General features: G+C 32.1%; 1 protein-coding gene across 1 annotated transcript in view; it reads left to right on the top strand.

The window, feature by feature from the left end:
* Positions 1-6,944, top strand: part of LOC126893392 (adipokinetic hormone/corazonin-related peptide receptor variant I-like) — a 68,800-nt gene extending 61,856 nt beyond the window's left edge. The window contains exons 2-3 of the mRNA XM_050663531.1: positions 1,783-2,010; positions 6,900-6,944. Coding sequence (XP_050519488.1) covers positions 1,783-2,010; positions 6,900-6,944 — 273 coding nt within the window. The remainder of the gene's footprint in view (positions 1-1,782; positions 2,011-6,899) is intronic.
* The last annotated feature ends 20,741 nt before the right edge of the window (positions 6,945-27,685 follow it).

Genomic DNA, 27,685 nt, shown 5'->3' with positions numbered 1-27,685 from the left:
TTAGCCGAAACGTTTAAGCCATAACAAAGTGTTTTATTTTTATCAGACCGACAACCCAGGAATTAAAAAGTTTCTATTTAATAATTTACGGTCAGGAAATAACAAAACTTTAAAAATATATATCTACAGAAATAAAAAAAAAGTGTGTAGCTCAAGAATTAAGTGACTTATTATGAAAATAATGTCAGTCCCTATTTTTTTCAGCGAAATTAGTGATTGGCCTTATTTGGTCTACTATGTTTATGTATTATTAATAGGTTCTAGAGGTTTGAGCGGCTTAAAATGATTAATTTAAAAAAAAATTGAGTTAAAAGCGAATAACGAATTTTTGTAGTTTGGTAAAAATTGCCATTATCTTCAGAATAGAAATATTAGCATCAGGGATACGAAAAAATATGTAGATCTAAAATTGTAGCTTAAAAATTTATAAACATTCTCAATTTCTTTGCAACACGAAAATGCAGCAGCTGCATCATAGTACTATGGTCAAATCTGAGAATGCAGGAAGAGTCTATACCGGTTTCGGGGTTGTTTCCCCCTCATCAGTAGTCCCATATCCTCTTCTCTCAGATTCTTCTACGTACCACAGTTTAGGCCTTTCCGAATTGCAAAGAAAGAAATGTCACGGATGAACTAGGGCTATCTACTTATTTAATTCCCAAGAACTGAGTTTGCAAAAAAAATTTTATGGCAAAAACTGAGTGAGCTATTGACAATTAAAACTTGTAATAACATGCAAAAACCACCTTTACCAACCTTTTAAGATAGACCTACAAAATTCTTGTTTAACAAACTTTCTAGGATATAAAATAGAAAAGTTACGGTTAAAAAATCAATATATTTTTTTGAAAAAAAAAAGGAAAAATCCAATTGGAAGCTTAACAATGTAAGTCAGCGGCGTTTTTAGTTATTGTTCTTATTCGTACTTCTTTATTCGTATTCTTTACCTATTCTTTATTCGTATTAGTAATAGATTCCAGAAGTTTGACTAGCTTAGAATGATCAGTTTTAAAAAAACTGGAGTTAAAAGCGAATAACGAATTTTTGTAGTTTGGTATCAAATGCCATTTTCTTCAGAATAGAAAGATTAGCATCAGAGATACGAAAAAATATTTAAATATGAAACTCTAGGTTATTTAAATCCCAAGAACTTGGTTTGAAAAAATTTTTTCTACGGCAAAAGTTGAGTGAATCGTTAATGAGTATAATATCGAAAACCATTAATTTTTTCGATATAAAACACTTTCGACAGCGATTAAATCGAAAAATATTAATTTTAATAAAAAAATGTATACAACATTTTTTGCTTAAAATGATTGTTTTTATCAACATTTGCAGTCAAAATACAAAAAAATATTTCCACCCCTAAGGTGGGGTGGCAACCACCCCAATGGTAAAAGCGCCTTTTGGCATCATATAGATTTTGATCCTTGGACTATCCACTACTCATTCTCAAATTTTCAAGCAAATCGATCGATTTTGTAAAAATTGCGAGCTGAAAAGCTTCGGTTCCTGGACTATAATACTTAATAATTAATATGAAACTAAAAAATAAAATACGATACTTTTTGTTCTTTCGCTCTTTTAGTAATTTTGTTTTAAGTGCTTTTTAAGCACTAGTCAACTTTGTTATAACTTGAAATTTTAATAGAAACTAAAAGTAACGAATAGAAGTAAAAAACTATTTTAGTTAAAAGTTTAGCATCTAAAACAGTATTCTATAATATTGAAATTTAAAAACTTTTAATAAATTCTTGTTTAAAGCTTTCTCTTTTATTTCAGGTGGGCTGGCGGTTAACGGGCCGATGGCTTGCAGGCAACATGGCATGCAAAGTCTTCCTATTCCTGCGAGTTCTAGGGCCATACCTCAGCAGCAATATTTTAGTATGCGTGTCATTAGATAGGTATTTCGCGGTTCTGTATCCGCTTCGAGTGAACGACGCTCGACGTAGAGGAAAAATTATGCTGTCAATTGCATGGAGCGCATCTTTTATATATTGCATCCCACAGGTGAGTTGGTTTGAAAATTTGAGAATTTGGTCTGGAATCACTTCTAATAATTGAATAGCTGTGAACTTGAAGTGAATTGATGCTATTTGTTTTTTAAGCGTATTTGAATTATTGTTGTTGGCTTTTATTTTGTAGATAATTTATGTAAAAAGTAGGAAAATGTTTGAGTCAAACACGCTCATATTCTTTTTCTATAATTCGGCAAATCCATTTTTAATCTACGAAAATGATTGGAATATACAGTGCGTGCATAAAGTAACGCATAAATTCAATTATTAGCTAAATAAACAACATTATTAGAATTTCCCGAAACAGGCCGATTTTTATTTTTAAATAATGATTTTTTGGCATATATATATCATACTAGTGACGTTATCTGGGCCTAGTGACGTTATTGATTATTTTTTAAATGAGAATATGGGTCATGTGAGAGCTCATTTGAAAGGGTTTTCAATTATCTTAAACATTAACATAATAAATTTTTATAAATGGTGTACAAATTTTTTAAATTAAACTAAATGACAAAAGAAGAAAAATGTATGTAATTTATTTGATTCTATATTATACATTTTACTGCTGTCAGAAACATTTATTTTTAATTTGAAAAATAAACATTGATTTTCGCCTAAATAAAAAAAGGCTCTAAGTTCCAAGAAGCAGGTGGTCGGCAGCTTTAACCTTCGTCGGGCTGCATAGGTACAATTGTAACTTTTGAGTTTTATAATTGTGATAACTTTTTTTGTTAAAGAGATAGAGACTTGAAATTTTGTGACATCTCTACATTTATCCAGTAGATTATGTCAGCCTAATATAACAAAGAAGTCTTTATTCAGTTCCCAGCAGGGGCTTAAATTGTTCCTACTCCCATAAACGACGGCATAGGTACATTTGTACCTTGTATTTTTTTAAATGAATGTTATAAAATATCGATACATTTTGTATTTAAATGATAGTTTATTTGAACCATAATACAAAAATGAATGTTTGTGTTCATTTTCGCAATACATACATGTCGTTTTAGACAAATTATGTTTGTCACATATAGGTAGAAAATATACTACACAACTTTTTCTCATTTTAGGTTGTTTTTTTCGTTCTTTTGACAAACATGGCAACTTCCGGTTACTGGAGTAGATCTACGAATACTGTGAGATACTTGAGGATGAGTATCTACAGCAAAACAAAGATGTTTAGAAAGATCGTTCAAAAACTTCTTGCGTGGGTCCTTTGTTTTTTGTAATGGATGGTGCTCTATATCTCGATATAATGTAGGATGTTAAGTCAATGACGTCAATCATATTATAAAAAAAGGCCAGAAGCCAAAACAATGTTAGACGTTTGATCGTATACTCACCCAGCATTTTATCCATGGTATCAACACCCCTTTAAATTTACTCTAATACTTAATCATTTCCGGCTACTTGTGCTGGTATCTCCATGGACGAGAGTTAACACTACTGATTTTTTCTTTAGCCAATAAGAGCATTCATGATTGTATGCAAGATGTGTGGAGAAAATAGCTATTTCCTTTCTTGCTTGCATATTGATGAGTAGAAATCTATTATGTTTTCTAATTGAGGCGACTAACCTCATGCGACATGAATTCCAGACTTTAGCTAGTTCAAAACTGGTAAAAAGTTATCTGTGGTAATATTTCGCCCAGTACCTTTATAAGACGTGGCCAGATCCAAAACTGTTCGTTCGCCAACATTAACTTGTCGGGAACAGTATGCTGTTTTTCAAATATAAAGGTGAATTTGTATGAGATTTGATGCATTACAAACCCAATATACCATGTTTAGTGGGTTTGGAAGATATATATGGTGTAAATTGTGTGCATCCTCTAAACGGAAACAGTTCTTCATCTATGGTTATGCATTAGGATGGTTTGTAGCATTGGTGCACATTTTTATTCTGCATTGTCCAGGTATCCCGTATGAGTTCGGCCTTTTCGGCTTTTCTGCGTTATTGACGGGTATTTTCGTTATCAAATCTTATAAATCTTAGCATTGTCTTAAACCGATCACGAGACATTGCTGCACGTATTAGTGACAGAGACTCCATATTACACATCTCTCACAAGTTTTCTTTGTTGATTCTATGTATACCTGTTTTGTCGGCATTTCGGTAAACTAAATTTAGAATCACTATTACTCATGATAATTTTTAGGTATACACGTATTGACAAACACCAAATAACTAAATGTGGATAAAATGTATTACGTCTCTAACTGAAATACCTATAATACAATGCTACTCTTACTAGAATGTGTTTACGACCACTATTTTCAAGTTTATTGTTGCAGTAATTTCAATAATTTAGGATAGATAACAGGGGTCACTTAAAAACGGCTTCTAATCCTTGTTTGTAAATCCGTACAAGAACAAATTACCGAATATATCTGAGCTTCTTAGAGACAATACAAATATCAACAATATCATACAGTTTTTAACGGAAAAAGGAATAAAAGACATTTAATTGTATCACACATTTTTCAGGTATACTTTTTGTTAGTACATATGCATTTACTTAATATTACAATCTCTTGTTATTTTTAATATGTATTTTCCATTATTATCGTTTTTAACCCCAGTGGTTCGGACGACATTAAATTTAAAAAATATATGTTGGCGATAAAATTTTGTATGCACCACGTCAGTAAATACTCCTTATCGAACTCGTCTGTTACTCGCCTCGCTCGCTACGCTCGCTCTTCTCGTAATATCAGACTTGCTCGATAAAGAGTCACTTTACTGACGTGGTACATAAATAACTATTATTTGAAGAAAGTTATTTTTTTTTTGTTCTTCTTAATGGCGGTATAGGCTCGTTTTTATAATATTTTATTTAGTTATAGAGTAATTTCCACATACTCACATATTTCTCAAAATGGTCTCTGTACTTCCAATATTTAATATATTACGAAAATATCACTGCCAAATTAGTCCATTCTTTCACGGTTTTTGCACTAAATTTTAAAGAACCGCTTGGATTGACATGAAATTTGGCATACGTATAGCTTACATGTCAAAGAAAAAAAGTAATATTGTGACGATGTGTGCTTTTGCCCTGGGGGTGACTTCACCCCCTCTTGGGGGTGAAAAAATATATGTCCAAAATAAGTCCGGAAATGGGTAAACTGACTAATTTTAAGTAACTTTTGTTCTATAGAGCTTTTTCACTAAGTCAACAATTTTCGAGTTATTTGCGAGTGAATATGTTCATTTTTCACCAAAATAACCACGTTTTTAGACGGTTTTTCGCAAATAACTCAAAAAGTAAGTATTTTGTCGAAAAAAACGTTCATAGCAAAAATATAGCCTATAAAAAAGTAGAAAAATGGTGTACACGTTAGGTCTCTGGATCTCGTAGAACCACAGTTATAGCCAATGAAAAATAGATTCATATTCACCAAATTTCAAATAGAATATTTCGACGTGAAATATCCAAAAAATTAAGCACTTTTTGGGGAAAACCCAATATAACTTTTTTAAAGTATTTAAAAAAGCTTTATTTCTGTTTTTACAAAAAGTTTCCAGCATTAAATTTAAGCAAGTGATGCTCAAAAATAAGTTGGTCCATTTTGTTTTTGCAAAAAAAAAATCGGGAAGACCACCCCCTAATTAGCAACTTAAATGAAATTAATCGTTACCGCTCCACAAATTATTTTACTTATGTTGTGTTTATATGATCTGTAAGTTTCATCGATTCAAAGTGCTTAATTTTGAAAAAATTTGGTTTCAAAGTAAAATTTTTAAAAATTTAAATTTTGAAAAATATGCTTTTTTTTCAAAATAACTTGAAATTTGTTAGAGATACCAAAAATCTCGAAAAACAAAAAAGTCAGATTTGCTTTTATGAATATTACGTATCTTTTTTTTTTTCTGTTAGACAAAAATTGATTGAGATTTGGTGTTTCTAAATTTGCATACATTCGTGATCAGTGACTCGTTTAACCCCTTTTAACTACAGCCCTTTCAATAATAAGGACTTTGAACCGATGAAACTTACAGATCAAATATAAACAATATATACACGAGTCAATAAATTTGTGAAGTCGTAACGATTAAGTTCATTTAAGATACTAATTAGGGGGTGATTTTCTCAATTTTTTCACCAAAACCAAAAGGGACTAATTTTATTTTGAGCGTAGCTTGTTTAATTTTGACTCTAGATTTTTTTTTATAAAACAAAAATGTAGCTTTTTTTAAACACTTTAAATAAGCTGTAATGAGTTTTCCCCGAAATGTGCTTCATTTTTGGGTTATTTCACGTTAAAATATTCCATTTAGAATTTGACGAATATGAACCTATTTTTCAATAGCTATAACTCTGCTTCTACTAGGTGTAGAGACATAATATACACCATTTTTTTAATTTTTTACAGGCTAAATTTTTGCTCAGAATCTTTTTTCGACAAAATACTTACTATTTGAATTATTTGCGAAAACCCGTCTAAAAGCGTGGTTATTTTGTTGAAAAAATGAACATATTCACTGCCAAATAACTCTAAAAGTATTGACTTAGTGAAAAAACTCTATAGAACAAAAGTTACTTAAAATTAGCCAGTTTATCCATTTCCTGACTTTCTTTGGACGAATATTTTTTCACCCCCAAGATGGGGTGAAAACCACCCCTAAGACAAGAGCACATATCGGCACAATATCACTTTTTTTTTGACTTATTAGCTATGTGTATGCCAAATTTCATGTCAATCCAAGAGGTTCTTTATAATTTAGAGGTTTTGCAATATTTTACCGTTAAAGAACGGACTAAATATCTTAACAAAATATTCAAAATAAAAGCTGCAAACTTTGAACAGGTTTTACGTTTTGATGACGCTCTGATATAGCCTCTTAAGTAAGTAATAACCATACCTATTTTATAGTTACGAGTAAATGAAATGAAATCCGCAATTCAAGATACTCAGTAAAATAAGCGTAAATAAAATTAGAGACTTCAGTCGTCATGATACAAGTAATTTCTGTTGACTTGTTGTGTCGGCTTTAATTATATTTAGTTAATAAATATGCGACACAATGTACTTACTCCCTTTGCCTTCCTGACAGGATAAGTTAATGAGTCTTGGAGGAAACTTTCTCCAAGTATCAGTAACATAATAATAAGAGTAATAATTACAAAGGCGCATTATCATGCAGAGGTAAATAAATCTACATACCGGGTTAATGACCCAATTTACAAGGCAATTTTGATTGTGTTGATAGAATTAATTTTAGTTTGTCTACAGGGGTCATCAATTAGTTTTCCTGAGGGTCCGTTTCGAAAACCTACGACACTTCTGAGGTCCGGATTTAATGCTACCTGTGTCTGGTTGTTCTGATTCGGTTTCTTTGCTGATTCTTGTTAAAAATATCCCCTATAAACAAATCAGAAGGATGCCGGGCAAAATTTTTGGGCACAAATTGTTTAACAATTTTTTTAACAAAATCAAAACATCATCTTTTTTGCCCCCGAAAATATGTTTTTAGCATATTTGGGTCATCTTAAACAACAAAGATGTTCTGCCATTTTCTCCAAACTTGATACATTTCGAGGTGTAAGCGATTTAAAATCTGAAAAATGCGAAAATAAGCATTTTCGAAGCTTGAAAACTCATGTATAAATTATTATTTTTGCGGTTGTCAAGTGCTTAAATTAAAGATAATCATTCAGTTTCAAGATTCTGATGAGTAATCGGGGATTATTTCAATTATTTAGACCGTTGTTTTTAATTGTTTATTATGCGCGTTCACTCGACCTTTAAGAGGAAACAGTAGCGATCGACAGGTAGCGAAAACGCGTTCCAAGATTGCGGCTGTAATTTTGAATATTATTTCGAGATATTTGGCACATTTATTCGTAATATAATAAAGAATGGCGGTACAGAGCCCAATTTGAAAAAAATATTAATATTTGGAAATTACTCTGTAATTAAATAAAATATTAAAAAAACGAGCCTGTACCGCCATTAAGAAGAACAAAAAAATACACTTTCTTCAAATAAACTTTTTTATCCGATGCCTAGATTTTGTGTCATTTTGGAACTACTAATGAAATAAAAAATTTTAGTAGTTCCAAAATGACACAAAATCTAGGCATCAGATAAAAAATTTTATTTGAACAAAGTGTATTTTTTTGTTTTTCTTAATGGCGGTACAGGCTCGTTTTTTTATTATTGTATTTAATTACAGAGTAATTTCCACATATTAATATATTTTTCAAATTGGGCTCTGTACCGCCATTCTTTATTATATTACGAATACGTGTGCCAAATATCTCGAAAAAATATTCAAAATTACAGCCGCAATCTTGGAACGCGTTTTTGCTACCTGTTGATCGCTAATCGCTACTGTATCACCTTAAGCCGCCGCGGCGGCGCGTCTCTCTATATGGCGCGTATCGCATATAGATTGGCGTATTTAATTAGCACATTGGCAATAATTAATTGAATAAATAAATAGATTATTAAAAAAAATTATATTATTAAAAAATTATAAAATTTTAATAATTGTCAAATATTTGTTGAGTTTGGTGCAACTGATTCTCATTAGGGAGTTGAGATATTCATCTGTTAGCTGAGATTTGTACCGATTTTTAATAAAGTTTATTCCTGATAAAGCGACTTCGCATACATAAGTTGAGCCACACATAGTACACAATTTCATGGCCAAACATTTTCAAAATTGCCAAATACTATATTCTGAATTTAATGGCGGTTCGCACAAAACTAGCCCACAGTCCGGATGCGGACCGCGGTCCTCTAATTGGTGACCCCTGGTCTAGAACAGTGTTTGCAAAACTCTCTTAGTCCGAGAACACCATTCTCCAAAAAATAAGTTGGCGACCCATATTCGTGCATTCACCATATTTATAATAACGTTGCCCAATCAATGGGAAGATTTAATACGTTTAAGGTTTGGAACAGTTGTTTAAACTTCGGATGACCAAGGGGGTAAATTTTGATCCCAATGTATGTTTTTATTCAATAAATTTAAAAATGTTCTCAATTTTTAACTCATTATTTTTTTATTTGAGTTTAATATCATTCTAGATACCCTCATATTTCTTAATAAAAAAATTTCCGTATATTTTACGAAAAAAAAAAATATTTTCTGAAGTTGGAGTCAAATAAGAACTCCCTTGGCCTTCCATGTTCCAATTTTATATTAAGTAAATACCGTCTATTACGTGGAATTGTTTGTAGGAAACATTCCAATATTAAAAAATTGTTTGTCAAGCCTGTGGTGACGTAAATTAGTGTATATTTTAAAATTTCTTTAGTTCTACGTTCAGAATGATGATTCCTATTTTTGTTCAGTTGTACTTAAAATATGTTTTGCTAATGTCTATTTATCATTTATAGATACAGTTCTAACATTAACGTTACGAATACATTATTTTATTTCTTAAAACAACTTAATTTTCTTGTCAATTATCATTTTTGACTGGAGTCATTTTTTACCCCGTTGGTCATCCGTGTAACAAAAAAAGTTTGGTCATCGGAAAGTTAAAAGCTAAAAATGGCTTTACTTGCATCATCTGTGAGCAAGTTACACAATTTCTTTCTTGTTATGTTTTCTTTCCGTATTTAAATAAGAGATTTTTTTTCTGGAATTGTAAATTAGACCTAATATAGCTGAGAAATTTCTTTTCAAAAAATTTAAAAATCTTTTCAACTAATGCCTTAGCAGAGGAGAAGTCTCAGATGATTGGAAAGAAAGTTTGACAACAATTCTCTTCTTCAAAAATGGTGTAATAGTTATTTATGCTATAAGTGTTAAAAGTACAATTTTAAGGAACGCATGTGAAAGTTTGCAGAATGAGCGAGGCGAATTCTGCAATTTACATGAGTGCCTTAAAAATGTACTTTTTAACACGTATATCATACAATATTTTTTCTACAAACGTCTTAGATATCAACAATTATAATTTATTAATTCTCAATTACAGGACAATATCTACAAAAACTTTTACTTGAACTTGACTGACATTCCATTTTTATATTTTTCTTGACATTACATCAAAACTGCATATACTGTCAATAGGTAAATCATAACAACTATAGAATAACATCTTACTTTTATTGTTGTATATTCTAACAAAGCTTAATAGTTGTTTTCTACAAACGTGTTAAAAATGCAATAATACAGTTTAAAGGAAATTGTAAAAAAAAAACTTTTAAACTACCTTTTTTAAATTGCGCAAGTTTTACTATTAATATTAATGTTAATAAATAAAATATAAATATTTTGACGTTTCACAATTTGACAATTCACGTTAAAGTAGCATTTTTAACGCTCCTATGGAGTGCTAAAAATTGCATTTTTAACACGGTTGTAGAAAAAGGAATTTAAAGAAGCGTCCAGAAAATACGAGTTATTTAAATCATCAACAAATAATTCAGTATAAATTTTAAATCCTCTAATAACAATGTATGAAATTATTATTCAATGTTTTGATTATGCACTTGCTTGTAGGTATTACGTATGTGACATTGAATATTGTTCGTCCTCTATAACTTTTCCCATGCGTCACGATTCATTTTCAAACAAATTAAGTCAAAACATAAAGTGAAACGTACGCTGATGTGTGTAGTATATAGTATACAGTATAGAAAATGAACATACACATTGACTTTCGTTTAACTTTATGTTTTGACTTAATTTGTTTAAAAATGAATCGTGAGGCATGGGAAAAGAAAAATAGCGGGCAAACAATATCTGTGTAGTTGGGACACGCACCGAAAAGTGCAAACTAATCAGAAAAGCTGTTGTTATAATTCACGGTCGTGTTAATAAACTAAAAGTCATAATAAACAAATGGATATTAAATATACTTAACAAAAATAATGAGAGAGCATACTCTAAGAAAGACTAGTAATGAGCAGACGATGCAAATGTTATCATATATCAACTGAGTACTAATATATACTAAACTGAGTACTTATAGTTATTGTTTTAAGTGTGAACTAAATAAATACATATATCAGTAATAAGTGTTGAAGTCAATCGACCCCCTTGTTGGGGTAGCTACCTCCTCAACCATCATAAAGGAGACAGAGGAGATCTAAATATCTATAGGCTAATCTCCCTTCTGTCCCAAATGTACGAACTGTTTATGAGAGAAATAACAAACTAATAAACTAATAGGCTAACGTCGAAACTTGGTAGCTATCAACCGGTAGAGCAGACAGGATTCCGAAGGGGTTACAGTACAGTGAATAATCTTCTTACAGTCAGAACGCTAATAGGGAAAGCCAATGAATGTCACCTGAACTTATACATTGACTTCCTTGATTATGAAAAGGCATTCCACTCTATAGAAATTTGGGAAATAGAGAGGGTTATGAAAAGTTGCAAGATAGATTCCCGATATAGAATGCTCATACATAATTTACAAGAAAACTACAATGAAAATACAAATAGAGGAGAAAACCAAAGCTATGCCAATCAACAGAGAAGTTCGCCAGGGAGGTGTTATTTCACCAAAGCCATACACACTGGGACTGGAAGACGTGTTCAAAGACGTTAACTGGGTAGATAAATGTTAATTTAAGAAAACTGAGTCATTTGCGATATGCTGATGACATCGATATTATTCTCTACAAGTTTTGAAAAATTACAGACCTTGATGACGCAACTATTTCGAACTTCGGAAAAAGTGGGTCTTAATATGAACTTGTAAAAAACAAAAATAATGAAGAATACAAAGAAACCTTAGAAAAATAACGTTGAACGACATAAATCTAGAAACAGTAAACGAATTCATCTACCTGGGACAAGAAATGAAAGTCAACAAAAAAATCAAACTGCCGAAATTACCAGAAAAATAAGGTTAGCGCGGGCAGGATTTGGAAAACTGAGTTGGATCTTGAAACACACAAAAATAAAACAATATCTGAAAACCAGAGTTTAAGATCAGTGTATCCTCCCTATACTTATGTATAGTTCACAGACGTGGGCACTAGGGCGGTTCGAAAAAAACTTTTTTTTATTTCAGATCGCTATAGTGCACAAAAATTGCCGTTGTTATTGACGTGAAAAACGCACTAATTATTATTCTTTTATTAATTTTTTCTTCCGGTCTTGCAATGCCAGCGAAGTTAGCAAAAATTGTAAAAGAACTTAATTTTTCATTTTTTTTTATCAGGCCAGATGGTTTTAATTGCGTTCCTATACCATCAATTAACTACTAAAGTATGTAAAATTAATATAAATGCACTTTTTGAAGTTATACTTCTTTAGGCGCGATTGAGATTGAGGGTGAATTTATATTGATCTGCGCGCATGCGCACAGCGACAGTTTGGTATTAGTTTTTATACGGCCTCTGATTGGGTGTTGAAATGATCTGTCAATAATTTTTCAATATGGAGGTTATCGGTAAACAAAAATGTTGTATAATATATTAGTTTTTATTGTTATGAGAACAGAAATAAAATCAAATTTATAATTATAGTGACTTTTTAAATAGTTTTGAAAAGCCACACGTACGTAATTCTAAATGTTTCAGTTGTATTCCAATAAAAAATTATCTTCATAACTATTTGGAGAATGTAAAAAAAAATAATGTACTTACCTAGTACTTGCTATGCTATACCCCTAGTAGGCAATGCTTTAATTTACATAATCTGATTACGAACAAACTTTCTACAAATTTTCATCTAATGTATCGTTTTCTTACTCTATATATTGTTGTATTTTAATTCGACAAAAATCAAACTAATAAAAATTCATACAAACAAAATGTCAAAAAGTTGTTCAGTTTGTGTATATTCCCACATGACAGTGGCGCGAACGTGGTGCAGTTTGAAATCGCTTCGACTCTCGTACGGCGGGATACATGGGAAATAGGTTCAAGCCCAATGCAAGTTATATCATTTTTTTATTTTTTTATAAATTTTATGATTGTAAGTATATTATTATATATTTTTTTTCAGAAAATACGTATTTAATTAAAATTTTTGGCAACAATTATTGTTCAGAAATCATTTGTGGCATTTTTCAATGTGTTTTTGTGTGTTTTATTCTTTTATTTTTTTAATTTTTGGTATTGTTTTAATAAAATTTTTTGTAAAGTAGTAGATAAACTGTTTATAGTATATTGATTTCGTTGAAATCATATAATAGAAGTATAAATTCTTACGTGCGTACAAAGTACACACATTCTTTTTTTATATTTGAACAATTGAGCTTCGCTTCAAAGAAAGTTGGACGCCTTGAAAACAAAATTGAAAACTCAGCGTTTGGACTTACGGAAGATATTGAAAATGCTATAAAGTGGGGATATTGTACGGGATTTGTATATACTTTTGTAAATAATATAGTGTATGATATTTTAAAAGAAAATAATGAGTACCACTAGTGCTACTACAAATGGCTAGTGTTTTTAGTAAGTAATTTTGCCAATTTTGTAAAATTGGCAAAAAAAAATAATTTCTAAATAGTTAATAATTTTGCCAATTTTCGCAAAATTGGCAAAAAACAAAAAAAATGTCTACTAAAAACACTAGCCAGTTGTGTCCGAGTTTAGCGAACCGATTATAACTCTTGTTAAATTAAGTTTAAGTTTACACTTTTGACTTGCCTACAGATTTAAAAATATTTTTGTCATAATATACAGTATGTCACTGTAAGTTGGAACAATAATATGGAAAACTTTTTTATTATTCATTTTACGAAAAATAGTTGTTCTACATAAAAGGTTCTGCAATATCTAGAATCTATGATTCAACCATCAGATAGTAAATTTTATGGGTAATATACAGGGTATGTCAAAAACTATTAATTTCACTCAAGAGAAAATTAGCTTTATTTTTACAATATTGAACATTGTTGTTATGAAAAGTTAATTGGAATTAGAACTATATTCTATTATGCAATTACATCCTTCTATTTGAAAAATAAATTATTTTCTGTTATTTCAATTGTGGTAACTTTTGTTATTAATTTTACGAAAGAAAAGTTTTTCTTTATAGAATGTTCTGCATGAACTAAAACCTAAAATATAACCATCTTATATCAAATTTTATCAATTTTGTATGAGGTATATAAAAAAAAATGTTTTTGTATGACGACAAAGAAGTATAATTTCTTACGTGCGTACACAAGTACACACACTCTTTTTTTTATACATTTGTTTCATATTTTCCGGTCGCGCAACATAAGACAAAATGAGTAAAATTATTAGTTTTTGCAAAATTTCAAAGTTTAGTACAATTTACTCATACGACTTTTGAGACGCTATAGTTTAATTCAATTACAATAATATATTATTCAAAATTCAAGCATATAACAAAAGTTTTGATATTCAAGTGGAATTAGGTCGCGCAGCTTCGTCAAAAACAGCAGACTACCGAGAGGCGAGGCAACAGTGATGAATGCCAGCGAAGCGCGTGCAGCCACAAATAGAGATACATGTGGGAATACCTCTACAATGGAGTATTTGTCTTCTCCATTACAACGAACTGCCATTCCGCCACCTTCTCCAACGCGTAAATGAAAATACACAGGCCCAATAGGATATTCCGAACCAATTGGAAAGGCCCTACCTGATTGCGAAAGACTACCAGTTATTGATTTTAATCCTATTGATTGTGAGATTCCAAAAGTTGACAAGCGTATTCTTAGCAAGGACCAATTGTACTTGCGTGAGATATCAGAAATCATCAAGTCAGGACATTGTTCAGAAGACTTTGTAGTACGTGATCCTGGCTCAATGTCACATTCAAGATGGCTTACTACTGCAAACCGAGTTTTGCGTTTCTACATCAGTGTGTCAAACCCTCTGAAAATCTGAGAGAGAGAGAGTGTCACATTAATTCTCAAATATTATATTCCTATGTGGTTTGCCATAAAAATAAATTACTACTTCACAGATGGGCCTAGACATGTTTACAAAATCATTGAATCTACATGGTACTTACCAGAAGAGCTCCTTCAAGTTGTTGATCCCGTTTTACAACGGAATGCTTACTTTCTCATCCCGAAAATTTACTTTCGCCTATGGTCAGTGGCGTAGCTAGGGTGGGGCGGAGGGGGCGGTCCGCCCCGGGTGTCATCCGTTCAGGGGTGGCATCCGAGAGACCCGATCACAAAAGAATGAATCGTTAATTTGTAAGTGCTCACTTAACAATCTATATAAAATTCGATATTATTTATACGAAATTGAGAAAAGTCGAGGTCAAAGAGGCATTTCTTGGATTTTTTCCGTTAAAAGGAAAAAAGCAGTTAATCTAAGTAACGAAATTTTCATGAAGCTTTAAATTGATGGTTTAGAAATATTATGAAGTGCCGTTCACAGGGACAAAATAATGCAGCTGTTATTGTTATAAGCGGCATATATGGAGGAATACAGGCTATTATTAAAGCAAAAATCAAAAAGGCCATTTTCGTCAGATCTATTGATCATTTATTTAATTTATGTGGCCAGCATTCTTTTGCGCAAAGCACATCTTGTGTAACATTCTTCGGAACTGTAGAAGAAATTTTAATTTTTTTGTCTGTTTCCATTATCTGCTGGGAAGTGCTTATTAAACACAGCAACGCATCTATTAAACGACTTTCCACAACGTGATGTAGTGCTCAGTCACTGCTCACTATGCTGGCTGCAATTAAAGTATTGGCAGAACATTTTTATAGTGTTGTTGCTTCAATTGAGGAATTATGTCATCAACAAGAAAATTTATACACCAAAGGTGCTGCACATAACCTTATGCCCGCTGTGTGTACTTTCACATTTATTTGTTATCTTTTTTTTTGATGATGTAGGTACTAAGAGAAATAAATCTGTAAAAATTGAATTGCAAAGTAAAGGCATAACCGTTGATCCGTTGATGGAATGTGACATTCCTTGTTTTTCCCCAGTACTCTTCAAGTGGAATAATAATGTACGGAATCTTGAAATTAGTAAAAAGGCATCATAAAATACCGATAACGCGCCCGCCGAAGGGTTAACGTGGTAATTTTCAATGCAAAACACACACTTTCCATATTCCCATTAAGAATAATTTCGCTACTTGCCCACGTTTCGTGCAAACATTAAAATTATGTTTTATCATACTTTTCCCGTTACACGTAGTTTCCAAATGTCTTGGAAACTCATAAGTTGCTACTACACCTATTACCACTCCCTAAGAAAATATTTTTCTTGAGCTGAACAATTATATTTGTACATGTTTGCGCATGCAAATACAGTTATTAGCAAAGTACAAGAAATATTCAGTGGAAACTGCTTTTAATTTAACTGAGTTTGAATTATAATTTTCTGAATATGATTAAGAGAATAGAAGACTTTGCAGATATTATAGTTAATTATATTGTACCAAAAATATAACGAGCTGAAGGGCAGAATGAATAAATGTACGGTACGAAATAAGAGGTGCATATTGTTCAATTTATAATAAAGTTATATAATTATGAATATTATAGTAAGTAAGGTATGCTTTATTGTCAAAAAATTTTACCAATTTGTGGACAAAGCTTATACAAAATAAAAAAATACAATAAAAAACAAAAAATAATAAAAAACTACAAACAAAACAAAAACAGAAACAGACACCAAGTAAATGGCGTGAGTTATACTACTTAATATAATTTTGTAGTTATTAAGTACACATTAAAAAATTAAAAATTTTGCAAACAATATGTATACAACGTCAGAGCAAAAAGAAGGCGAACGAGGAAAAGGAAAAGGGAAAGTAAATCAAAAATTCTATGCCGCTGCAAATATGTATAAAAGTACTCGAAAGTAATAATCCTGCAAGTCAATTTGCTGAATTCAAATCGTTAATAAAAAAGTCATTCACTGTATAAAAAGCTCTCTCCAGCAAATAAGCTTTCAAGGCCTTGCGAAAAGCGGGAAATGCTGCAATAGATTTGATGTTAGATGGCAGGTGATTGTACATTTTTCTCGAATTGTATAGTATAGAGCACTTAACCAGCTCAGACCGTGGGCTTGGCAGATAAAGATTATGCTCCACGTTTCTAAGGGGATAGTTGTGAGTGGGTCTCTCTGGATCTTCTGATGCATGTTTGGGGATTAAACAAACGGATTCAAAAACAAACAAAGAAGGAAGAGTTAATATTTTAAATTTTTTAAAGAATTCTTGGCAATGAACTCTGCTATTGAGTCTCAGGGAGTAACGAAGAGCTCCCTTTTGTAGTTTAAAAATACGCTCAAATTGAGTCGCACAACACGTACCCCAGAATGGAAGGACGTACTGAAGATGAGACTCAAAAAGGGCATAATAAACGGTCCTAGATGTTGACAAATTCATTTCCGTAGCAACTGATCTTAGCGCAAAACAAGCAGAACTTAATTTTTGTGTAAGGCATCAATGTGCAAGTTCCATTTTAGAGACTTATCCACAATAAGCCCTAAGAACTTCACCGATTCAACTACCTCTAGACTGTTGTTATTAAGTACTAATGGTTGCATCATACTGTTGTAAGGTAGGACTTTGGTTTTAGAAACGTTAAATAACAGGAGATTCGAATCGCACCACGATTTAAGGTGACTAGGTCTGTAGCTATGGTATTGCGAAGATCCATAATATCTGTGTTACTCCAAGAAATACTAGTATCATCTGCAAAGAGACATATTTTACCTTTAATGTTCAGACTAGAGATGTCATTTATGTATATCACAAACAATATAGGGCCTAGAACTGAACCCTGAGGTACCCCACATTCTACTGGCATGCAAGAAGAAGTCTTCGTGTCAACCCTTACAAACTGACTTTTTTATTAAGATATGATTTAAGCCATTTAAGAGCCTTTCCCCTAAATCCATAGTGCTGTAATTTGTCAGTCAAGATGTTATGGTTTACACAATCGAATGCTTTAGAGGAATCACAGAAAATTGTTGCTGTAGAGTGATGGTTGTTTAGACTGGAGTAAACATGATCGAAAAGGATAAACATAGCATCATTCGTGCATTTGTCACTCAGAAATCCAAATTGATGTGGAGTAAGCAATTTGTATTTCAACAGAAAAGAAAAGATTCTTTTTTTTACCAGACTTACAGACAGACAGTACAAAAATGTACAATCACCTGCCATCTAACATCAAGTCTATTGCAGCATTTCCCGCTTTTCGCAAGGCCTTGAAAGCTTATTTGCTGGAGAGAGCTTTTTATACAGTGAATGACATTTTTATAAACGATTTGAATTCAGCAAATTGACTTGCACGATTATTATTTTCGAGTACTTTTATACATATTTGCAGCGGCATAGAACTTTTGATTTACCTTCCCTTTCCCTTTTCCTCATTCGCCTTCTTTTTGCTCTGACGTTGTTTACGTATTGTTTGCAAAATTTTTAATTTTTTAATGTGTACTTAATAACTATAAAATTAAAGCATACCTTGCTTACTATAATATTCATAATTATATAACTTTATTATAAATTGAACAATATGCACCTCTTATTAGTTATAAATTATTAATTAAAACGGGATTGTTCCCGGGAGTTGGCCAGTGGCGTGCTGAAACTTTTCAAGCGGCCCGGTGATTTTATAGAAAAGCGACCTCCCATCCTCATTTGACCTTCCATTATCAGGATTTTTTACTCTATTTGTAAAACAAAAACAAAAATGCAAAAATATAAATTATTTGTAAATCAAACATAAAATCCTAAATTCAATGATTTTTTTAATTTGTTATGTTTTTTTATTTAAGTGGGTAGGAACAAAATTTGCTTGCAATGCTTTTTAAAATGGATTCATTTTTTGCGAATCCTGGAAAACTAATTAGTATTTTTGAAAAATTTAATCGTAGAATGAAAGATTAGATTATTGCCGAGGGCCGGAAATCGCTGAATACCTCTATAATGTTGGTTTGAATATGCTATGGTGGTAAAAAAAGAGAGAACATTGAACGTAACTTTAATTTCAAATATCTTATTCAAAATAAATCTTTTGTTTATTCTAAGGGAATTTCGGCCCTCGGTAATAATGCAATCTTTCAATCTGCGTTGAAATTTTTCAAAGATATTTGTTAGTTTCTTCAGGATTCGAAAAAAATTAATGCATTTAAAATGCATTGCAAGCAAATTTTGCGCCTATGTCCTTAACAATAAGTAATCTTAGAAATAATAAATATATATGTATGACAATATTGTTTGCATGAAGCCAGAATTCATAATTTCCTGAATAAATAAATATTAATTTTTTGTAATTAAAATAAAAGTAAAATAAAATTTTGAGAATTTTTCGATTACGTATTTAGTTGAATTTTAGTAAATCAATTATTGGGACCGTGCAAGTTCGGCAAAGCGACACCTATTTCTACGCTCTGCAACTTTATTCGCACTTTTAATTATATTGGCCAATTATATTAGTCCTGGTTACTGGATAATTGTCAAGGCCATAGTCCAAAAAATAATAAGAAGAAAAAATAAGATTCAGGTTATGTTATTAAAACGTAAACAATTGTATGTAAAAAACGTGACGATTTTGACAATTTTCCCCCAGCTAAAATTCAAATTAAACTTCATTATCGTTTTCAGCACCATCTAAAACATAAAGTAAGACCAAAATTAGCCTTTCATCACCCATGGTCAGTATCTGGAAAAATTATGGTTATTTTGGGGATTTTTAACGTCGTTGCTAAAAGCTGCACCATTTGTTTTTGTAAAACATTTTGACCTAAAACTTTCCAGAAAACTTCTTTGTGCTCTATATTTTAACAAGAATGTAATTAAAAACCTAAGTTTAAAATTTTGTCAGTCAACTTTTACCATTAAAATTTGCAATTCACGAATCTGCACCTTTTACTTTAAAAAAAATTCATAACTTTTATTATAATAAGACAAAAAGCTTGAAACAGGTACCGTTGTCTTCAGAAATGTTAGAGCTATATACTGTAAAAATTCCAGAAAAATATTAAAATGGAACAGAACTCAAAACGTGATTTTTTTTTTTATTTTTAGGGTAAAATTGCAATTTTGACAATATTCCCCCAAATAAAATTTAAAATAAATTTCATTTTCGTTTTTAGCACCGTCAAAAACATAATGTAAAACCAAAATTAGTCATTCACCACCCATGGTGGTGACACATTTTGATCTAAAACTTTCCAAAAAACGTCTTTGTACTCTATATTTTAACATAAACGTGATTTAAAACGCTAAATTTTAAATTTCGTCACTCAACTTTTGCGATTATACTTTGCAATGCACAAATATGCACCAATTATTTTAAAAAATTCCTAACCTTTATCAGAATAAGGCTCAAAGCTTGAAACAGTACCGTTGTCTTCAGAAATGTTAGAACTATATACTGCAAAAATTTCAGAAATAAATATTGAAACGGAACAGAATTAAGCGAGGTAAACGCAAAAAACGTGATTTCATTTTTTTTATTTTTAGGGTAAAATTGCGATTTTGACAATGCTCCCCACATAAAATTCAAAATAAACCTCATTTTCGTTTTCAGCACCATCAAAAACATACAGTATGACTAAAATTGGCCATTCACCTCTCCGTGGTCAGTATCTCGAGAAATAAGCGTTTTTTTGGCGGTGTGCCGCTCGTCTATTGAGAATTGGATACGCAAAACATGCGTTTCCATGTAGTACTTGTATTCGCGTATAGGGCTTTTCATTCACAGTCAATTGTGTCACATAATATTAATATATCCACGTCATACGTCATTATATACAAATGATACAAACCAAAGACGTATGAAGTAGATATAATAATATTATGTGACACATCACAGAAGCTCGAAACAAATGACAATCGATGAAAAGCTCTATTAATTTGCAATGGTTTCAAACCTTCAGCCCACCAAAATTGAATCACCCTACGCTGATTACATTTTTGGACAAATTGTTAACAACAAACGGCATTTTTAAATCACATTACTTAAAATCGCATAGCAGGCAAACACAAATACATAATATAGACAAGGCGAAAACGGCGGGTTTGTTGGGAAAAATATTCCCATGAGATTTTTTTGCATAATCACATTCGTGAGACATCCCAGAATAAGGTTCAAGAAGTCGCCCACGTGAAAAGTGATCCAAATTTTTTTAATAATTTTTTTTAATCAAATTGCAAAAATTCATATTTTTGGCCCGGGCAATTTTTTGTAGGTTTTTTGGATCATTCTGGATAAAAAGGTATCTTATAATTTTTCTCTAAAGTTGATGGTTTTCGAGTTATAAGCAATTTAAAATTGAAAAACCGAAAAATGGCGATTTTCAAGGCTTAATAACTCGCTTAAAAGTTATTATTTTGGAAGTCAAAAAGTGACTAAATCAAAGTTTAATGCCCCCCCCCCCTACAAGATCCTGAAGAAATTTTTGTCCTTATTTTATTACTAAGCTGATATTTTTATGTAATAATAATGAGCGCCATGCACGTGTTAGGCGGCCGTAAATGCTGAGTGAGAGAGAGATGCCATTCCGGCATTCCAATTGTGCATCTTACTTGCACTCACATTTACAGCCGCGTCAATACGATCTAACCGCCCATTGTTATTAATTAAAAATAACAGCTTAATAATAAATTTATAACATAGATTTCTTCAGGATCGTGTAATAATAATTTTTAACCGAGTTATAAGTTTTAAAACTGGTCATTTTCGCGTTTTTCAAATTTTAAATTGCATATAGCTCGAAAAAGATCAACTTTAGAGAAAAATTATGAGAAACCTTTTTTGTCCAGAATTGCCCAAAAACCCTAAAGGAGAATTGTCCGAGCCAAAGATATTAATTTTTTGCAATTTGATTAAAAAAAATTGAACCACTTTTTACGTGGGCGACTTTTTGAACCTTATTCTGGGATGTCTCACGAATGTGATTATGCAAAAAAATCTCATGGGAATATTTTTCCCAACGGACCGCCGTTTTCGTCTTGTCTAATAGGAACTAATCAGTGTAACGCTTAAAACCATAAATAACATTGCAGAACCCCAGTTGAGTGATTAAAATGATTACTTCCAAGGCTAACCAAACCAAAGATGCGCTTTAATTATTGAGCAAGTATACTAATAAAAAATTTGTTTCTTACACAAAATATTAACGTATCAATGTTATACAAAATATTGTAAATCGCAATAAAAATTGTGAAACATTCTCTTCTGGTGATAAAGATTTTATTTTCCAATTTGCGGTTTATTTCGTAAAAATACTCGGCACAAAAGTATCGTAGTTAAAAACAAAAAAGTTTTACAGAAAATATCATTTTTTACCACATCTGATCCCTTCAGCTGTTAAAAAGGCCATGACGTTAAAAAGTTCGACTGTTGGTTTTTTGATAAAATATTTAACCTGGTGGAATAAGAGTTAGGTAAATTTTAATTTTGCTCTTTTTTAAAAGCATTTAAAACAAGCTGAAATTGCGAGCATTGTCATAACGAAAACTTTGTATATTTACGTATTTTAATTCATAATATGGAAAATTTCTGTTATGAAGACTAGTTTAGAATTAATAATTGTGTTTTAATGTGCAATTATATCATTATAATTTAAATGTTATGAACTATAAAGGTAGTTTACTCTTGATCGAAATTCATATTTTTTATATACCTCGTATAAAATTAATAAAATTTTATACAAGGTGTCCCAAAAGTAGTGGAACGGTCAAATATGTCGCGAACTAAACATCGGATCGAAAAACTGAAAAATACGTGTTCAATCATTTTCAAAAATCTATCCAATGACACCAAACACCAACCTCCACTACACCCCCTGGAGGTGGGGTTGGGGGGTAACTTTAAAATCTCAAATGGAAACCCCTAGATTTTCTTGCAGATTTGGATTCGTTACGTAAAAGTAAGCAACTTTTATTCAAGACATTTTTTCGAACTGTGGATAGATGGCGCTATAATTGGGAAAAACGATTTATCCTGATACCATGGGTAAATTATAGGTTTGTTCGTAGTACGATCCAATCGATCAGCAACCGTTGCCAACCATCAGACGCATGCGCAGTTAACAGTTAGCGCTACGCAGTTAACAGTTCGAGTTCGTAGACTACGAACACGCTTGCGTCTGACGGTTGGCAACGGTTGCTGATCGTTCTACGAACAAACCTTATAGAAACGGTCTAATATCTCGAGAAATACACTTCCAAATGAGAAACCAAACAAATTTTTTTAATACTTTTCGAAAACCTATCGAATAACACTAAACATGACCCTCCAACCCTCCCCCTGGAGGTGTGGTGGGGGGTAACTTTAAAATATTAAACAGCAACCCCCACTTTTTATTACAGATTCGGATTTATCATGAAAAACTAAGCAACATTTATTCGAAACATTTTTTAGAATTGTTGATAGATGGAGCTTTAATTGGAAAAATACGATTTATTAGCGCCATCTATGAGCATTTTTAAAAAATGTTTTGAATAAATGTTGCTTAATTTTTCATGACGAATTCGAGTCTGCAATAAAAAGTGGGGGTTGCTATTTAAGATTTTAAATTACCCCCACCCCACCTCCAGGGGGTGGGTTGGAGGGTCATGTTTAGTGTTTATCGATAGGTTTTCGAAAAATATTAAAAACATATTTTTTGGTTTCTTATTTGGAAGTGTATTTCTCGATATATTAGACCGTTTCTATAATTTACCTATGGTATCAGGATAAATCGTTTTTCCCAATTATAGCGACATCTATCCACAGTTCGAAAAGTTGTCTTGCATAAAAGTTGCTTACTTTTACGTAACGAATGCAAATCTGCAAGAAAAACTAGGGGTTTCCATTTAAGATTTTAAAGTTACCCCCCACCCCACCTCCAGGGGGGTGTAGTGAAAGTTGGTGTTTGGTGTCATTGGATAGATTTTTGAAAATGATTGAACACATATTTTTCAGTTTTTCCATCCGATGTTTAGTTCGCGAAATATTCGACCGTTCCCCTACTTTTGGGACACGGTTGCATCATAAATCTTAGAACAAGAAGAGCTTTTTATGAAGAATATCTTTTATTTCTCAAATTAAAAATAAAAGAGTTATAAATGAAAATGTTCTTGGTATCCATAATTTGAGAAAAATCTTCAAATATTTTTGTCCACTAGAAGGATGTACACAGACACAATACTGGCTAGTGATTTTAGTAAATAATTTTGCCAATTCGACATAAAAATAATTTCTAAGTAGTTAATAATTATTACTAAATAATTAGTAATTTTGCCAATTTCGGCAAAATTCTCAAAAAACAAAAAAAAACCTTCTACAATCACTATCCAGTTGTGTCGAGTTTAGGGAACGACTAGGTATACATAATATTTTAATTTTATAGCAAATGGAACAGTCCCTTTATCATAAAGGGGAGGCCGTATTTATACTGGTATAAACCTTTTTAAAACTGTTAATAAATTATTGCTTTTAAAATATTTATACTCAAATTGTATTTTTGAACATCTTATTTATTTTATATAATAATTAAATTCACTATCAAATGTCATTGATGTTTTATTAATACTTAATTTAAAATTTAGTTTGACATTCACGAAGTTTCAAACTCAAATGTAAATAACATATGCTTGACAAATCGAGATTTAAAAAAAAGTAGCCTACTTCCTAATCAACCATTTGAGCTGACGTTTAGTGCGTCTGTAGAAAATAACCGGATTGTGACGTCACATTTTAGATGTTGAGGTCGATTATCTCGAAGACCGTTAGATACATCGAAATGCCGTTTTCAGATTTGGATTCAGAAGGCAAAACTACATAAGAATCCATCGATACACCTGCTCTAAGTATTGCAGGAGCGGCAACGCAATAACACACACACTTTTGCAAATTTATAAACGAAAAGTTTTCGTTGAAAATGTTTTATGAAATACATTGATTTAATCTAAAAGAAAAGAAAAGCTGGTTCAGATTTGATTACAGTACAGAGCCTCTATATACTATGTGCTTAGACATATTTCGGAATACTTTCTCCTCATCGGAGCACCTGGGTAGAGGCACTGAAATGAAATCAAATCCTTTTATTTTTTCCGGGTAATTATCAAAATAATTACCAAAGATGCTACTAGCACCATCTATGAATCAAAAGTCTAATAAGTCAGGAAATAAAATTCGAATTTATTTATCCTCTGAGCCTTTTAAGTTGGAAAAATAAAGCATAACAGAGTGGCGAAATACTCGACAAGGGAAATCTAAATTGAATTTATTGTATTTCACGTCCTGCCATTCACCGTGATAATAATTTTAGCGAACTATTTCCTTTAATATCCACAAAAGGTGAATAAAGTATAAACTAAAAGACAAGAAACGATGGTCCAGACTTGATTACAGTACAGAGTCTCTACTGTGTGCTTATACGTATTTCCGAATAACCGTTTCCTCATCGGAGCACCTGGCTAGAGGCACTAAACTAAAATCAAATCCTTTCATCCTTTCCGGGTAATTATTAAAATAATTACCAAAGATGCTACTGGCATCATCTATGAATCAAAAGTCTAAGGCAAGCCGCACATCAAAGAAACATGAAACGAAAAACATGAAACATGAAACGAAAAACATGTTTCATGAAAAGAAAACACTGCTAAACAAATCTCAAAGTCCGCCTATCAATGAAACGAGTGTGATTCATGCTAATGACACATTTTTATTTTCGGAGAGTCTCATAAATGACCGGACGTATATTTGTTTAACAGTGGTTTATTTCCATGAAACGTAATTTACGTTTCATGTTTCTTTGATGTGCGGCCTGGCTAATAAGTCAGGAAATAAAACACACACCACATAGTAGAGGCTCTGTACTGTAATCAAATCTGAACCATCTTTTCTTTTCTTTTAGTTTATACTTTATTCGCCTTTGGTGGATATTAAAGGAAATAGTTCGCTAAAATTATTATCACGGTGAATGACAGGACGTGAAATGCAATTTAGATTTCCCTTGTCGAGTAATTCGTCACTCTTTTATGCTTTATTTTTCCAACGTAAAAAGCTCAGAGGATAAATAATTTCGAATTTTATTTCCTGACTTATTACACTTTTGATACATTGATTTAACTCTTTTTAAAACATTTTTAAAGGAATGTATTTGTAAAAACTTATGTTGTAGAAGACCATATTCCTAGAGTTCTAATCTTTTATCTTCTTCTTTTGATGTGCCTATCCGTGACGAATGTTGGCCATCATCATGGCAATCTTCACCTTATCTGCAGCAATGCGGAAAAGCTGCACAGATGTTGTGTTGAACCAGGTTCTGAGGTTTTTTAACCAGGATGTTTTTCTTCTTCCTGGACCTCGCTTTCCAAATATTTTTCCTTGCAGGATGGCTTGTAGGAGGGCATATCCGGATTCATTTCGAATAATGTGTCCAAAGTATTCCAACTTTCGAGATTTGATGGTGGTTAGTATTTCTCGGTTCTTCCCCAATCTTCTAAGAACCTCCTCATTTGTGACCCTATCAGTCCATGGGATTTTAAGAATTCTCCGATATAGCCACATCTCAAATGCTTCCAACTTTCGACTCATATCCTCGTTCAAGGTCCATGATTCAACACCATAAAAAAGGACAGAGAAGACGTAACATCTCAGCATTCTTACTTTTATACCAAGCGAAAGGTTGTGGCTCTTGAAAAACGCCCACATACGGTTGAAGATTGATCTAGCTTTTCCGATGCGCGCTCTTGTTTCTTGGTTATTGGTCTATTCTTCATTTATTATGGTGCCGAGGTAGTTGTAGTGCCTCACTCTTTCTATAGGGGTTTGGTTGATATAGAGTTGACCTTCTGTTATCTTTTTCTTGCTGATGATCATATTTTCTTACGTTTATATTGAGTCCATATTGCTGACTGTAATACGTGATTTTGTCCATGAGTACTTGTAGGTCATCTAGGTTGTCCGCAAATACTATGGTGTCATCTGCATACCTGATATTATTTAGCCGGTACCAGTTTAGTAGGACACCTTTTTCAGTTTCGTGCAAAGCTTCGATAAATATTCTTTCAGAGTAAAGATTGAAAATTAGGGGGGACAAAATGCAGCCTTGCCTCACTCCACGCATGATTTTGACATATTAAGTGAGTTCACCGTCAACTTTGAGGTTTGCAGTCTGATTCCAGTAAATGTTTCTAATTATTTTCAGATCTTGGTTACTAATTCCTGCTTCTTTTAGTATTTGCATAATCTTGGCGTGTTGTACTCGATCAAACGCCTTCTCGTAATCAACCAGACACGCGTATACGTCGCAGTTTACGTCTCTGCATCTCTGGAATAAGACTTGTATTGAAAACAAAGCCTTTTTCGTACCAACAGCATTTATGAACCCGAACTGGTTGGGCGAAATTTGACTTTCACATAGCTTGTAAATTCTCGTATGGATTACCTTTAGGAACAATTTTAGGAGATGACTTATCAGGCTTATCGTACGGTATTCTTCGCACTTTTTGGCTCCTGTTTTTTTTTTGGAAGTGCAATAAACTCAGACTTCAGCCATTCTGTTGGTATTTGTCCAGAATTGTAGATGTTGTTGAATATCTTTGTGATTATTGCTATTGATTCGTTGTCCATCAGTTTGAGTAGTTCTGCTTGTATATTATCGGGACCTGCTGCGTTGCCATCCTTTAGCTGTGTTATGGCAGAATAAACTTCCTGCTGTAATATTCTTGGTCCATCATTTACCTCTTCTTCTAGCTCAAAGGTGTTATCTCTTTGGTCATCAAACAGTTTTTCTAGATATTCTTTCCACGTTCTAATTTTACTCTGTTTATCTAA

This window comes from Diabrotica virgifera, chromosome 1, assembly GCF_917563875.1.
Source record: "Diabrotica virgifera virgifera chromosome 1, PGI_DIABVI_V3a".
In the NCBI taxonomy this organism is placed as follows: Eukaryota; Metazoa; Arthropoda; class Insecta; order Coleoptera; family Chrysomelidae; genus Diabrotica; species Diabrotica virgifera.
This window is presented reverse-complemented; position numbering and strand designations above follow the sequence as displayed.